This window comes from Centrocercus urophasianus, unplaced genomic scaffold (assembly GCF_019232065.1).
Source record: "Centrocercus urophasianus isolate 14NV4802_14NV808 unplaced genomic scaffold, USGS_Curo_1.0 seq_3, whole genome shotgun sequence".
In the NCBI taxonomy this organism is placed as follows: domain Eukaryota; kingdom Metazoa; phylum Chordata; class Aves; order Galliformes; family Phasianidae; genus Centrocercus; species Centrocercus urophasianus.
This window is the reverse complement of record NW_024884866.1, coordinates 574,473-587,314: the sequence shown is the minus strand read 5'-3', so window position 1 is coordinate 587,314 and position 12,842 is coordinate 574,473. Positions and strand designations below refer to the sequence as shown.

At 39.3% G+C, this 12,842-nt stretch overlaps 1 protein-coding gene across 9 annotated transcripts in view; it reads right to left on the bottom strand.

Moving 5' to 3' along the window:
* Positions 1-12,842, bottom strand: part of WRN (WRN RecQ like helicase) — a 41,878-nt gene that overhangs the window by 16,891 nt on the left and 12,145 nt on the right. For 8 of the 9 annotated variants that reach the window (XR_006170497.1, XM_042828466.1, XM_042828472.1 and 5 more), the window contains 15 exons: positions 12,159-12,270; positions 11,165-11,582; positions 10,397-10,477; positions 9,484-9,628; positions 8,618-8,693; positions 7,551-7,618; positions 7,045-7,153; positions 6,141-6,209; positions 5,547-5,629; positions 4,674-4,780; positions 3,730-3,917; positions 2,370-2,547; positions 1,574-1,755; positions 1,356-1,457; positions 945-1,037 (listed from right to left, as the gene is read on the bottom strand). Coding sequence is in view for 8 of the 9 variants with exons in the window: in XM_042828466.1 (XP_042684400.1) it covers positions 945-1,037; positions 1,356-1,457; positions 1,574-1,755; positions 2,370-2,547; positions 3,730-3,917; positions 4,674-4,780; positions 5,547-5,629; positions 6,141-6,209; positions 7,045-7,153; positions 7,551-7,618; positions 8,618-8,693; positions 9,484-9,628; positions 10,397-10,477; positions 11,165-11,582; positions 12,159-12,270 (2,011 nt within the window). In the remaining variant the exon portion in view is untranslated. The remainder of the gene's footprint in view (positions 1-944; positions 1,038-1,355; positions 1,458-1,573; positions 1,756-2,369; positions 2,548-3,729; positions 3,918-4,673; positions 4,781-5,546; positions 5,630-6,140; positions 6,210-7,044; positions 7,154-7,550; positions 7,619-8,617; positions 8,694-9,483; positions 9,629-10,396; positions 10,478-11,164; positions 11,583-12,158; positions 12,271-12,842) is intronic. The other variant, XM_042828468.1, reaches the window with a different exon arrangement.

Genomic DNA, 12,842 nt, shown 5'->3' with positions numbered 1-12,842 from the left:
CTACCCCATTTCCTTTGCCTTGTGGACGTGCTGCTGAGTAGAAAAACCTACCAGAAAAACACACTTCAAAAAAAAAAAAAAAAAAAAACAAACAAACAAACAAAAAAAAAAACAACAACAAACCAGTGTTCTGCATTTCAAACCATTTGAGTTCAACAATACAAATTCACTGTGCGCCCTTTACTGGGGCACAGCACCATAACTGCAAACAAATTGAAGGTACGATCTCTCCCATAAGTTCTACTCTTGGTTAGTTGGGATAGGGTCCAGACAGTTTCCTTATTCCTTGTATGTAACCATGCTGGTACATTTTTTGCTGAGAGCAACACACTGTAATAACTTATCTCTGATCACAGAGTTCTTGCTACCAGCAAGAACAATGGATATTTACTACAGCTTCAGGAAAGTGTGCATGTATGAACACAAGAGATGAGGAAAGTGTTTCTACTCAAATCTGCGGGGCTACTGATCCCCTCAGTTTCCCCTCAGCACTTCTGAAATTACTACACATGCTGGAAAGAACATATGTCAGCACACACCATAACAAGAAAGCAGCTCCTATTAAAGTAAGGCAATTCAACCTGAAACACACGGATTTGCATCCCACTCTCAGTAAGTTTCTTCTGGGATTAATTACCCAACAGGACTTATAAAGAGTATTTGCGTGGTCTAAGAAAGTTGCTCTAAACACCATTCTGGGAACTGAGGCCATGCTTTGTTTACAGGTTTTCCCACAGCAGAACTTACTGCTTATAACCTGCCTCATGGCTTCTTGAATTATTGAATAGCAAGTTAGGGACAGCTGTTCAAACAAAGATAAGCTTCAGGCTCAACATCTGCAAAACCAAATGCATAAGAAGTCAATCATTTCAGATAGTTTGCCTTGTAAGTCAGCCTGAGAGAACACATCCTCTTGTATCAGCCTTTAAGGGGAGAACACTTACCTGCACCTGCAATTATCACAGCACTCTTCTGTGCCCATAATGCCAGAGGAGACCTTTCGGAGTTGTTTATCTTCAAAATGAGACAGGATGATTCTACCCAAGGGAAAGCAGGGAATTAAATAAAAGAACAAAAACTTAGTCATTAAATTCATTGCAGAAAACAGAATAGAAATCAGCATAATTAATTCACTGCAGAGACAATTTTGGCCCTGATTCCACTAAAGTAAAGGAAGGTTTATTTCTGAAAAGTAAATAAGGAACACTTGAAATATTCATATAAATATGCTGTAGGTTATATTTCTTGACACTGAAGAAGCCTTATGTTTACAAGCTACGTTTGTGACAGTCACAACAACTCTTATTAATGCTAACTTAAGATACATGCAATAACACGCTGTTTGCAGTACTCACTTTCTTCTGCAGCTGTTTGAGGAAAGGTACTTCTCCATTTTTTCTAACATCTTCAGTTTGTACAATCTGAACTTCTCATTGTATATCTCATTTAGAAGACGCCTGCCAGCCAAAAGAAAAAAAAGAACCTTAATATTGACCACTATTCTCCTGTGCCTCATCAACAGCATTTTTTCCTTTAGCTATCTGTGTCAAAGCAGCAGTCTTCAGACATTTACCTGTTTAAAACCAAGTCTGCTGCAGTCCACAAGACGTGACAAGAAGCAGGAAGCCCATCACGACCAGCTCTTCCAATTTCTTGATAATAGGATTCCATTTCCTTAGGGGCACCATAATGAATAACCATCCGGATATCTGCTTTGTTGATGCCCATTCCAAATGCCACTGTAGCAACAACACACTACAAAACAGAAGCCACACACCAGATGTTTTCAGAGGATCAACAAGAATATACGTTTGGGTTTCTATTAATGCTCACACTGTTGGTGACAATTTTCTGCCACAGACTCAAAAATTCATCTTAAGGTACAACAGCTTCAAACTTGCACTTGAATTCTAATTCACTTTTAATAAGGAGCCTGATTTTGGTCACAACATGAGCACAGGATTATAGTTGTGAGAGCGCTGCTATGGGCCTGGCAAACGTTAGGAGTGTTTTCAGGTAGTTATTCTCAAGCAAAGGATGATAAACCTGCCCTGAAAAGGAATAGAATAAACCTCGAGATAACTCTGTGCCTGCTCAGCTGCAATAGGAAGAAGGTAGCTCAGAGAAGTTGGGAGGGCATTATTCCAGCTACCAGTTTCTTCACATGCTATACATGTTTAGAGATTTACTAAGGGAATCAGAAACATAAACGAGGAACTATATTACTGTCAATATAGACCAGAAATTTCTGTCCCAGAACAGGAGATGTACAGAGTAAATTCAAAACATGCTGATATTTCCAAATTCTTTCCTCTACCAGAAACTCTACAGTTATAACTAACAACACACAAACTTGGTTTCTTAAGTACCTGAATTTCATCCCGCATGAACTGGTGATGGGTATCTCTCCTTTTCTGAATTCCCATGCCAGCATGATATGCACCACAAGTCACACCAAGTTTATTCAGTTCCAACACAACTTGTTCAGTGGCCTTTCTTGAAGGGCAGTAGACAATAGTGGGGCCTTCAAACTCATACGTAGAACTGCTACAAGTAATAACAGTGCATAAAGATGCAGAACAGAAGATGCCACCATTTGGCAAAGACTGCCTTGCTCTAATTGAAAAGGAAACGCAGCTTTTTGCAGCAGTTAACCATCTCAGATATAAAGATTCTCATCTCAGATATAAACAAATTTGAATTCTGTAGCTCCCTTATTTTATATATTATTATGCAGAGATAATACCGGTTTACATGAAATGCCATCACCTCACATGTTAGAGGTACCACAGATGAAAAACAGCTTAGCACCTTCTTGTGAAGCTGCCGTATCAAACAGAGGCAAATCTGTGCTCCCAGATTATGCACAACACAGCCTTCAGCAGTCGAGACCGATCTTCAGACTTCACAGTCTAAAGTGAAGAATTTGCCAATGAGCTCTTGCTAAGCAAGAAAGAGAAGGTGTTTTTCTCCTTCTACAAAAATTGGGTACTTACATACAAATTGTTTATCCTTTGTAAAAATAGACTTGAAAGTTACATGGTGATCGTTAGTGCCAAAAAACAGATGATTTTGGTCTGTGCTGGATTAACAGCATAAGGCCTGGCATTTTCTGAAGGTCATCAGGAAACGTGCTTTTATAGCTGCCATTTTTAAAAGGTCAATATATATGTAACAACATACAAATTAGTGAAATGTATTTATACTGCTGTAGAGGCAAACATTGTAGCTTGTGACAAGGAGAGGAAAGGGGCAGGAAACCCACTGTCATGGGTACACCGGTGGGCATGCTATCCAAAGCACTGCAATTGCTCTGCTCAATTAGCCTTCATAAAGAAATCTGATTTCAGATTCATAACCAACTCACTTATTACCTACAACAATGTTTAGCAAGGAATCCACCAGCCGATTCATCACCATCATACACTGCCACAATGCTTTAAACTTCTCCAAGCATCAAACGAACCTGAAGATCCTTCAGTTAACAGCATGCAAACTGTGAGATACCTCAAACTTTTTTTTTTTTCCTAAACTGGGAGAAGATGGAGGGCAGGGGTGCAGATACGATGAATGATTAACATGGTATCGGGTGCAGGCTGGGGTGAGAGCCCAAGCTCCACCCCATCAGATCAGTTTAAGACTGCTACCAGTTTTTGGTAAGCACTACTGATAACCTCTTAAGTACTCAAGTATATCTGCAGGAACAACAAAAACGGCCTAAATCCTTACCTTCCTTTCCTAGTAAGGAACTGTTTCAAATCCCTAAGAATATTTCCACTCTGTCGTCCAACTTCTAAGTACAGATTAGGTCTGTCAAAGCTAGTACACGTGATCTGAGGATTCTTTAGGTTCAGACAATTCACTATGTCTCCTCTAATTGAGGGACTTGCAGTTGCTGTTAATGCAACAATGGGAACCTGAAATTAAAAAAAAAAAAACAAACAGAAAAAGTCAGACACCTCTCAATGATTTAAGATGCATCAAAACTGATCAGCATGTCCAAAGGCACTTTTATCTGTTCATGTTCACTAGATCAGCTCAGCTATTTGAAAAAAAACAGTTAATATTTAGTCTTCTAGAGCTTCAGTCTACAATGTTAAGGAGTACAGACAGCAACAGAACACCTGAAACACATGGTTTTCTTCTTAATTAATGTCTCCTTTAGTTGCATCTTCACTGCAGCTGCAGCAGCTGTCTGACACAGATGGCTAAATTCTGAGAACACAGGACAAAACTTTCGAGAATAAAATCTGAAGTTCAGGTCTAAATTTTGGAGTTTGTGCAGTAAACGCTTCAGGAAAGTTTGGAAGTTATAACTGACTTTCCTTGCAAGCTGCATGGCCAGGTTCATAAACAAAATGTTTCAGTATTAAACCAGGAACTTAGGAACAACATTCTTCAGCACACAAAGATCCAACAGAATTACTCTTTTTCAGATGTTCCTGATAGCCCAGATTCTGAATGCCCTCCATTTAAACCTTTACGAGTAACAGTTAAAAACAAAAAGCCCACAAAACTCACTCATTGAGTCCTCATAGGGACTGCAAAAGCTCCCAAAATAGCATGGTAGGGTACACCCAAAAGACATCATCAAAAGAAACTTAAAGCTATCATGTGAAATGAAGTAGTATCCTTCTCTTAATTTGGAAATCAAGCACATATTAAAACCTCACCGATGGTAGAGCCTTCTTTAATGAGCTCAGCTTTCTAAAGGAATTTCTGAAGTCATGGCCCCACTCAGAAATGCAATGAGCTTCATCAACAGCTATGAGAGCAATACCTGGTGGAGACAAAAACCACAGCATGGACACAGCACTTACAAGGCAAACCAACATGGGAAGTTACAAAATACAAGCGCCATATTCTGTTCAATCTTAAGCTTTCCTCTCAAAGTACCAGCAATCTGCTTTCAGTTCTGTTTCTAGGATGTCTTCTGCTGTAAGGTCTCACCAAGCCCATTTTTATATTGACCTCATTTGTGAAAATGTCTAAGAGCTCTAACAGATTTCCATTACTACCACCTCCGATTCCTTCTCCAAGTTTCAGGTCTCCAAGTACATCTCTACAAAAGGCAGAAATCTTACTATCATTAATAGAGTCCTTTTCGTCTCTTTCCAGACCTCCTCGCCAATTGTCAATATTAACAGATGTCACTAGTTCAAAAAAAAAAAAACTATTTACCAAGATTTAATACAGTGTTTCAAAACAAGTTTATGGTCACATTCTGAGAAAATAGAATGTTTTAAAATACTTTAAAATATTTAGTCATATTTCTTACTTCCTGCAACTTAAACAGTGTTTTAACCTCTCTGTTTTCAGGAACTTAGCAAACATTCCCATACCGAGACCATGCTAAAGACTCTATTTGCATATAATCATCTTTTTTTGATTAACAACAGAGTCTTCTGACACTACGTATTGGCAGCCACTACCCTAGCTACAAGCTCAAGGTGAGAAACAAGTTTAACACTGTCAGAGCATTAAAACAAGTTAATTATGAAATGAAGCTGTCTGCCACCTCATCATCAACCTTATTCCCAACTTACCAATAGTTTGGTCAATATCCTGAAGTAGCTCTAAATTTCCTGAACAGAACTCTGGTGTCATGTATATAACTCTGTATAGACCCCTACAAAATCAAGAGAATACAGTGTCAAAGGAGGAGAATTCAAATAAACAAAATGAAACCATGATTGTTAGAAAACGTAAACGAGAACAAGGACAGACATCTGGATGAGCAGTAAAAGGAAGGCAATGAAGGCAGAGTAAGGCATTCCAGATCAGAAGGAAAGCAAGGCAGTAGACAGCATGACACGAGAATAAACACAGATTTACTGTAGCCCTTAGAACTGGAAGGAGCAGTTGTAATGACTTTGACAAATACAGATTTAAAACCTGCTATTCCTATATAAATCACAGCATAAAGCAGAGTCAGCAAACATCATCTCCGCAAATGCACAGGGCACAAGAAAGTGCCTCTGTGCCTCCCAAATGCTCATAGTGGGTAAATGCAAACACTCTTGACTGACTGCCTGATTCTTGATCTGAGCCAGGACCAAGACTTTGTTGTGACAGATGACACATCCCATCCCTCAAATACATCAGGAACTGCAACCCCACAATGTTTAGACAAGACTTACGCTTTAATGCTCTCTTTGACGCCTTTCGACTGAGCTGAACCAAGCAAGCAAGATGAAATCCCTGACATTCTGCAGTAAAAAAAAAAAAGCAGTTATGTATCAATTTACTCATAAATAAAAACTTTCCACCTCAGGTTTTGTTGTTGTTGTTTTAGCCTACTGCCAGCATTCGGTAAATAAGTTCAAGCTGTGGGGCCTGAGACTACTTTTTTCCAAGGATCTCCTTGGGAAAAGCCTTTTTAAAAGCAAACATTACAAGTCAGTCACTATTCCTGACAGCCACATGCTCATCCACTCCCGTCTCGTTGTTTCTCACAGACACATACTTCATTAGTGCAATAAGGAATCAGATTAAGAACATTTCTCTTTCACCTAAGTCAAATTCCCTACTACTGTGCTACATCAGACGTTGTAAGAAGTGGAGATGCCAGATATTAGCAGACCTATTTCACTGTCCATCTTCAACATCTGTGCTATAACCTTGATCTGAAAGGCCTTTATCTTCCATCTGCTCAGACATTAGTGATTAGACTTACAAGAAGCTCTATGAAGCTTTGACATAGTTCTGACAAGCTTAAACAATACACCAAGTTTGTTCAGCTATTTGTTCTACATAAATAGAGCCTCTGGATACAGAAAGAATCGAGAAGGATGCACCCTCAAGAACCACCCACCAGCACAGATCCTTTGCAAATTCATCCTACAGTTTCCATAGCTGGCAAATCCAGTGATCTCAAGCAATTTATAGTTTGCACATGTTTCTGGAGAAACATATATTTCACAGCTGACACACAAACAGTTCTCTGTACGAATCTGCAGCCTTAACACTATGAAATGCCACAAGTTGAATCCGTGGGTTTCCACAAGAAACACAACATCAGCCTGTTACAACTGCGTTACTTACGTCAGCTGCAGAACTTGGTCCTCCATCAAGGAAATAAGAGGACTGATGACTATTCCTGTACCTCCAGTGTAAACAGGAGGAAACTGGTAGCACAAACTTTTCCCATATCCTTAAAAAAAACCAAACAACAAAAACACAAAGGTAGAAGTGAAACAACATATAGTTGTTATATTTTATGGCAGAGTTGTCTTATGCTGCTGTACTAACACCTCACTGAACCCTAAGAAGGAAGTTTATGCGTGCCCCATTAGCAGACATAAACACAGGATACTGTGTTTATACTGCTAGCATCCACTCAGTGCCACTCCCTCCAAGGTCAGCGGAAAAAGAACTGGACAGAAATACAAGCAGCAAGCATAGCTGGCCAAGATCAGCAGCCTCCAGCAGAAAAGATGAGCCCTGAGCACTGTGCTCCTAAGAGTGGACAGTCTTCAAGTTTCAAAGCCCTAACCTCCCCTAAAAGAGAAAGATTTCTTGCCACCTTTTAAGATGCAAAAATAACTTACCAGTTGCCATGACAACAAGATTGTCTCTTTTGTCTTCTAAAACAGAACGAATCACTTTCCACTGAACCCTTTGAATTAAAGGAAGAAGAATTTGTTTTATTTTTGCCACCACCTGTATAATATGCAAATTGTGCTGAAGAAACCCTTTTGGCTGCCTGACAGTTTTCTCTTTGCATGCTGCAACCACTCACACCATGTTTACTGCAATTAGTCCTACCCAGTGTAGGATCAGTGGGGATTTCTTAACAGGACTAAAGTAAGCAACATTTGATGTAGTCACTTAAAGACGACTGCAAAAGAATGTCTCCCATATGTCATTAACTGATCCACAAATACTCATGAAACTACAATTATCTCTCGTAAAAGGATTCTAAACAGGACTTCAGTGTTACCAAACAAGTTTCATTTTTTTAATGGTCTCACAGGCATACATAATGTGCAGAGAATTAAAACAAAATTTATCCCCTTGGTAATTTCTAACAGTTGACTAAACAGTTGTGGTTTGTTGTTTTTTTTGTTTGTTTTGTGCTTCTTCACCTTTCAAGCCCCAAGCATTGCTCTTTTGATATGTTCTGTGCAACACGTGTTCTAAAACAAGTTATTCAGGATGACTGCACTCCATTCCCCCTGATATCAGGAACTCAATTCCAGCAATGCTGGAATCTATGAGCAGACGCTACACTGAAATTACGCCCCATTGGATGTTGTAGAGACAAATAAGAGCTGTATTAATTAGAGCCACATGTCAAAAGGATAACCAGACTAAGGAAGTTTATCACCATGCAAAGAACACATCTGTGCTAGTATACAGCGTTTTCTCTTTGAAATATCTGAGCTAGACCAGGAACAGAAACATTCACTTGCAGAAGGCTTGCCATCAGATAAAGCAAGAAATTTACCCTCTACTATGAAAATACAGTACTGTAGTAAATGAGTTTTATTTTGCTATTTCACTCCAGCAAAGGCGGGATTTTGCACAGGTCCAAGTTTGTTAGCAGTTCTCAAAGTAGAAAATAGATTTTAAAAAGCTGAAAAAAGGAAAGAAAGTGAATTGAAAACATACTTACGGTTTAAAAGAAGAATGCCCAAAATACATCTTCAGACATGAGATGTGAATTTCAGTAGGTACTGACAGCAATGGATCTTTAGGGGGAGACAGAAAAGGCCTTATACGCAACTAAATTTTAAATAGATGAAGCTTTGTCTTGACATTCTGCTTGTGGTTAGTGATGCTTAAGCCTAAGCTCTGGACAACCCCAGCAGAAAGAGATGCATCAAGTTCTGAACATACTTACAGGCTAAAATAAAGGACGAACAGAGGAACAAACACCCACCTCAGAGACCCTTCACGAAGAAAGAAAATGGCTTTGTTAATGAGATAATAAAGCAATGGGCTCTGCATAACTACATTATCTGGGACATGCTCAGAAGAAGTAATAGGGATGTTCTACCATTCATCCTTTTTAAGACCTTATGGAAGTCACGTTATTTAACACCTGACACTGCAATTTGCTAACAAAGTCATGGTCTGAAAATGTCATAGGGGAGAATCCTGATCTTGCTGCGAACGACGAAGAAAAACACTCAAGACTCCATTTAAATTTATAGCTATTACTCAGCAGAGAAATGCATTACACTTACATCTAGTTTTTGTCTGCTGAGCAAACACGCGTTCCCTGTAATCATTTGCTGAATAACGGTTTAAAGAGATGGAGAGTCTACTGATCATGGCAAGAGTCAACTGTGTTTCACCAAGGACACCTTTAAGCTTTCATCTTGACATATACTCAATCACTCCTTTCAAAATCCAGATCAGCTTTTACTCTCTGCTTTAAGAAACTAAGCACAAAATATCACTGTGTTTACACAACCAATTCTATAGAGAACACCTTCTCCCTCCCCCCTCAATTCTGCACTGTAATTTAAAACGTACCCCAACATTCCTCCTCCTCCTCTTCAATGACTTCATCTTCATCCCCATCTGGTGCAACATTCAATTCTGTGTCCGGAGTTTTCCTGGCTTTGCTGGACTCCATTTCAGTTAAAACTTCTTTAGAATTGTCCACATCTTCTAAAGACTGAATTCAGAAGAAGTTAATTCAAGATACGAAAGGGTAGACACCACACATACATGAGGTAACAAGACATAAGGGCATGTGACTACAGCATGGAAGATGGACCTGAAGCACTGCACCCATCTAAAAGGTCTGGTCCTGCCCTGATACAAAATTAAACCTTTCTTTCTACAGGCCTTTCTATCCTGCCTCTTATTTAGTTGTATCCCCACACTTAATCTTCATATACGCAGAAATATTAAAAAAACCTGTGAATGCTCTACTGACACCATTTGATCACTTCGCTTGAAGTGCCTGAACTCTGTGGAATCAGGACAAAAAAGCAGTGTAAAGAAAACACAACGCATCTGAATAATCTTAAGTGCCTTAATGGTGTAACACTTGTTTCCCCAAGGTGCCTGCAAAACATACAGCGATGAAGCAATCTATTTGACCTATTGTTCAGATTAACAGCACCTGCAGTGGTCTGAATGCATGACACACAGCTAGACAACTGACACACGATTATCAACAGAAGTGCAGGAAATGGGTAGGTCAAAAGCCTATGCTGCTACAGTGAAGATGTAACAAAACATGGAATATCAAAATCATACAATCATATGAGATCCTACAATGGCAAATGTAATTCATCTACCCACATATTTTTCCATCCACCTTTTGTAAGCAACACCTATTTATTTAATTCCCTGCACTCTATGATGCTGTGACCTGAAAGCATCACCACTGGGGAAAAAACAGAAAGTGGATAAGCCAAACCCCTACGGTACTCACTTTAAGCATTTCCATTTCCAGTTCTTCATCACTTTCAATGACACAGGAGGTATTTTGTTCATTGTCTGTTAAGCATTCCTCCTAAGAAGAAAATACACGTGTACAAAGATATTTCTATTTTTACCTACCTTTTGCTACAAACTATTCTCTGTATGCATTTACCTCTCAGTGGAAAAAAAAAAAAAAAAAAAAAAACTAAGCTCAACATTCAGCTCTGAAGCCCAGGAAAACAACGCAAACCTGCAAATTGTTAACACACAACAAGGCCCTATAGTAAGAGGCAAAAACAACAGTATTACCAAATGTGGGAAAGACTTGGAACACAAAGAAATTACAGCCTCATTTAAGAGGCATCAATCCACATAAAGCAGCCACTAGAAGGCTGTCAATTAGAACACCATCAAAGATTTGCTTTTTATTCATGACCAAGGTTGAGATGTTTGAATGCAGAATTTGTCCCCATACTGCAGAAACCTCACATCACAATTCATTAGTAATTACAAGAGGAAAGCTAATCAGAATATCAATTAATGAACTAAATGAATATATCAGCTTCTGTATTCACTAGTTCTCCCAACTACGTAACTGAAGAGCAACTCAGTGCTTGATCATCTACAGAAATACTTCCCAGAGTCTGAGCCCTTACTCTAGCCCACCCTAAATTGCTCTCACCAAGTTTTTTTTTTTTTTTTAAATCTTATGGCAAAGTAAGGATAAGATCAGTTCCTCTGGTGAGCATCCATGACTAATGAGGGACTTTCACATTACCTCAGGCACAGCTTTGTTGAGAAGTTCTTCTGCAGCCTGACGCTCCAATACTTGTAGCTCTTGCTCATTAAAGTCTAATGACATGAAGTCATCTCTGTCTGCTGTGTCCTTAGAGCCAGCTGCTGTAGCCCCATATTCAGCAACAGCATGACTTCCCTCTGCTTCACCTTCATCAACTTCTCCTTCCCAGAGGCCAGCTAGTGTAGCATCAGAGCAGATGTTGAAGTCACCTTCAAGTTTTTTAGCAAATTCAGGCATTTCAGCTTTTTGTGCTTCAACATTCACTGACTTTGCTTCAAGTTTGGTTAGAGTTGCACCACAGCTCCTCTCCAGCATAGAAGGAGAACCTGAACCAGCAAAGAGTGTACTTCCTAAGGCTTTTACATTTTCTGATATGTCAGCTAGTATTTCTGCAGACCTGCAGGGTAAAACAAGAAGTTGAACCAAAACAGTAAAGACTGGTGTTACATACATCCCAGCTACAAACAGAAACGAGAATTCTAAACCTTCTCCAGGTAAATTTTGTCTAAAATTTCATATGCAAAAGCTTATCACACAACTGCAGTTAGCAATCTTCTGTCATCAGAAGAAAGATTAAATTTCTTCATGCTGAAGAAGACTGCAAAGATTCTCCATATATGTGTGTTGTATTGTCCCCACAACTCTAGGCCAGTCTCCAGATTCCTAAGTAGACGCACAAGTCTGAAGTTTCTATTTAAAAACGTCTCGTGAGCATTTCAGCAAGAAAAAAAAACAAACAGATTCAGCATAATTCAGTGTCAAACCTATTGCAAATAAAATCAGGGAAAAACTACATTCCACCATATTAATGTATAAGGGTAAAAGGTTCCCATCAAGTAAACTGTGCTTCCTTTTCTTGAAAAAAGATACACAGGTAACGGAGACAGCTATCGACACATTTTGTGGTTCTGGACCTCAGCAATTAACATGAATCTCAAAAGATAAAGTACAACCAGGTTAATGAAAAACTAACCTCTGCAAATTTCTGAGTTGTCCCGAAGAGTCAGAGATCTTGGAAGCCAGGTACACCATCTCTTCAGCTAGCGAAGTCAAGCGCTCCTTCACGTCGTCTGACAACGCGTCATCTAGAAGAAGTGCCACCAGGGTTACTTCACAGGAACTCAGGTTTAACATCTACACACAAACAAGTTCATACAAGTCACTGCATTTCCACCAGATCTACAGCTAATAAGACAGTCTTTTTCAGCAGCCTTCTATAAACACCTACAAAACGAGGATACAAAACAAGACCATTATAAGTAGATTCTTCCCCAGAATACCCTCCAGCTTTGAGAAAGCAGCAGCTGAGCAGGATGGAGTCTGCAGTGTTCAGTCTGTCTGAACTTTGTCTTGTTGCTTTCTGAATCTGCTTGTATGCTTTACTTCACCAACTCGCATACCTACACACAAACACTGCTGTGTGTTATAAATGCATGCTCCTAGGACTTCAATTGCACTTACACCTGAAATCTCTCAGATTTTGCAGCTGTAAGAAACTAACTCATCATTCCATTTCGTCTTCTACAGATGACTCAAGATGTTTACTTTTTTGTTTCTTTTGTTGTTTGTTTTAAGTTATCCCATCTCCTCTTTCCAGCCAAAGCCTGGACACACATACACACTCTGCTTGCTAGCTTCAACGTTGACAGAGATGCAC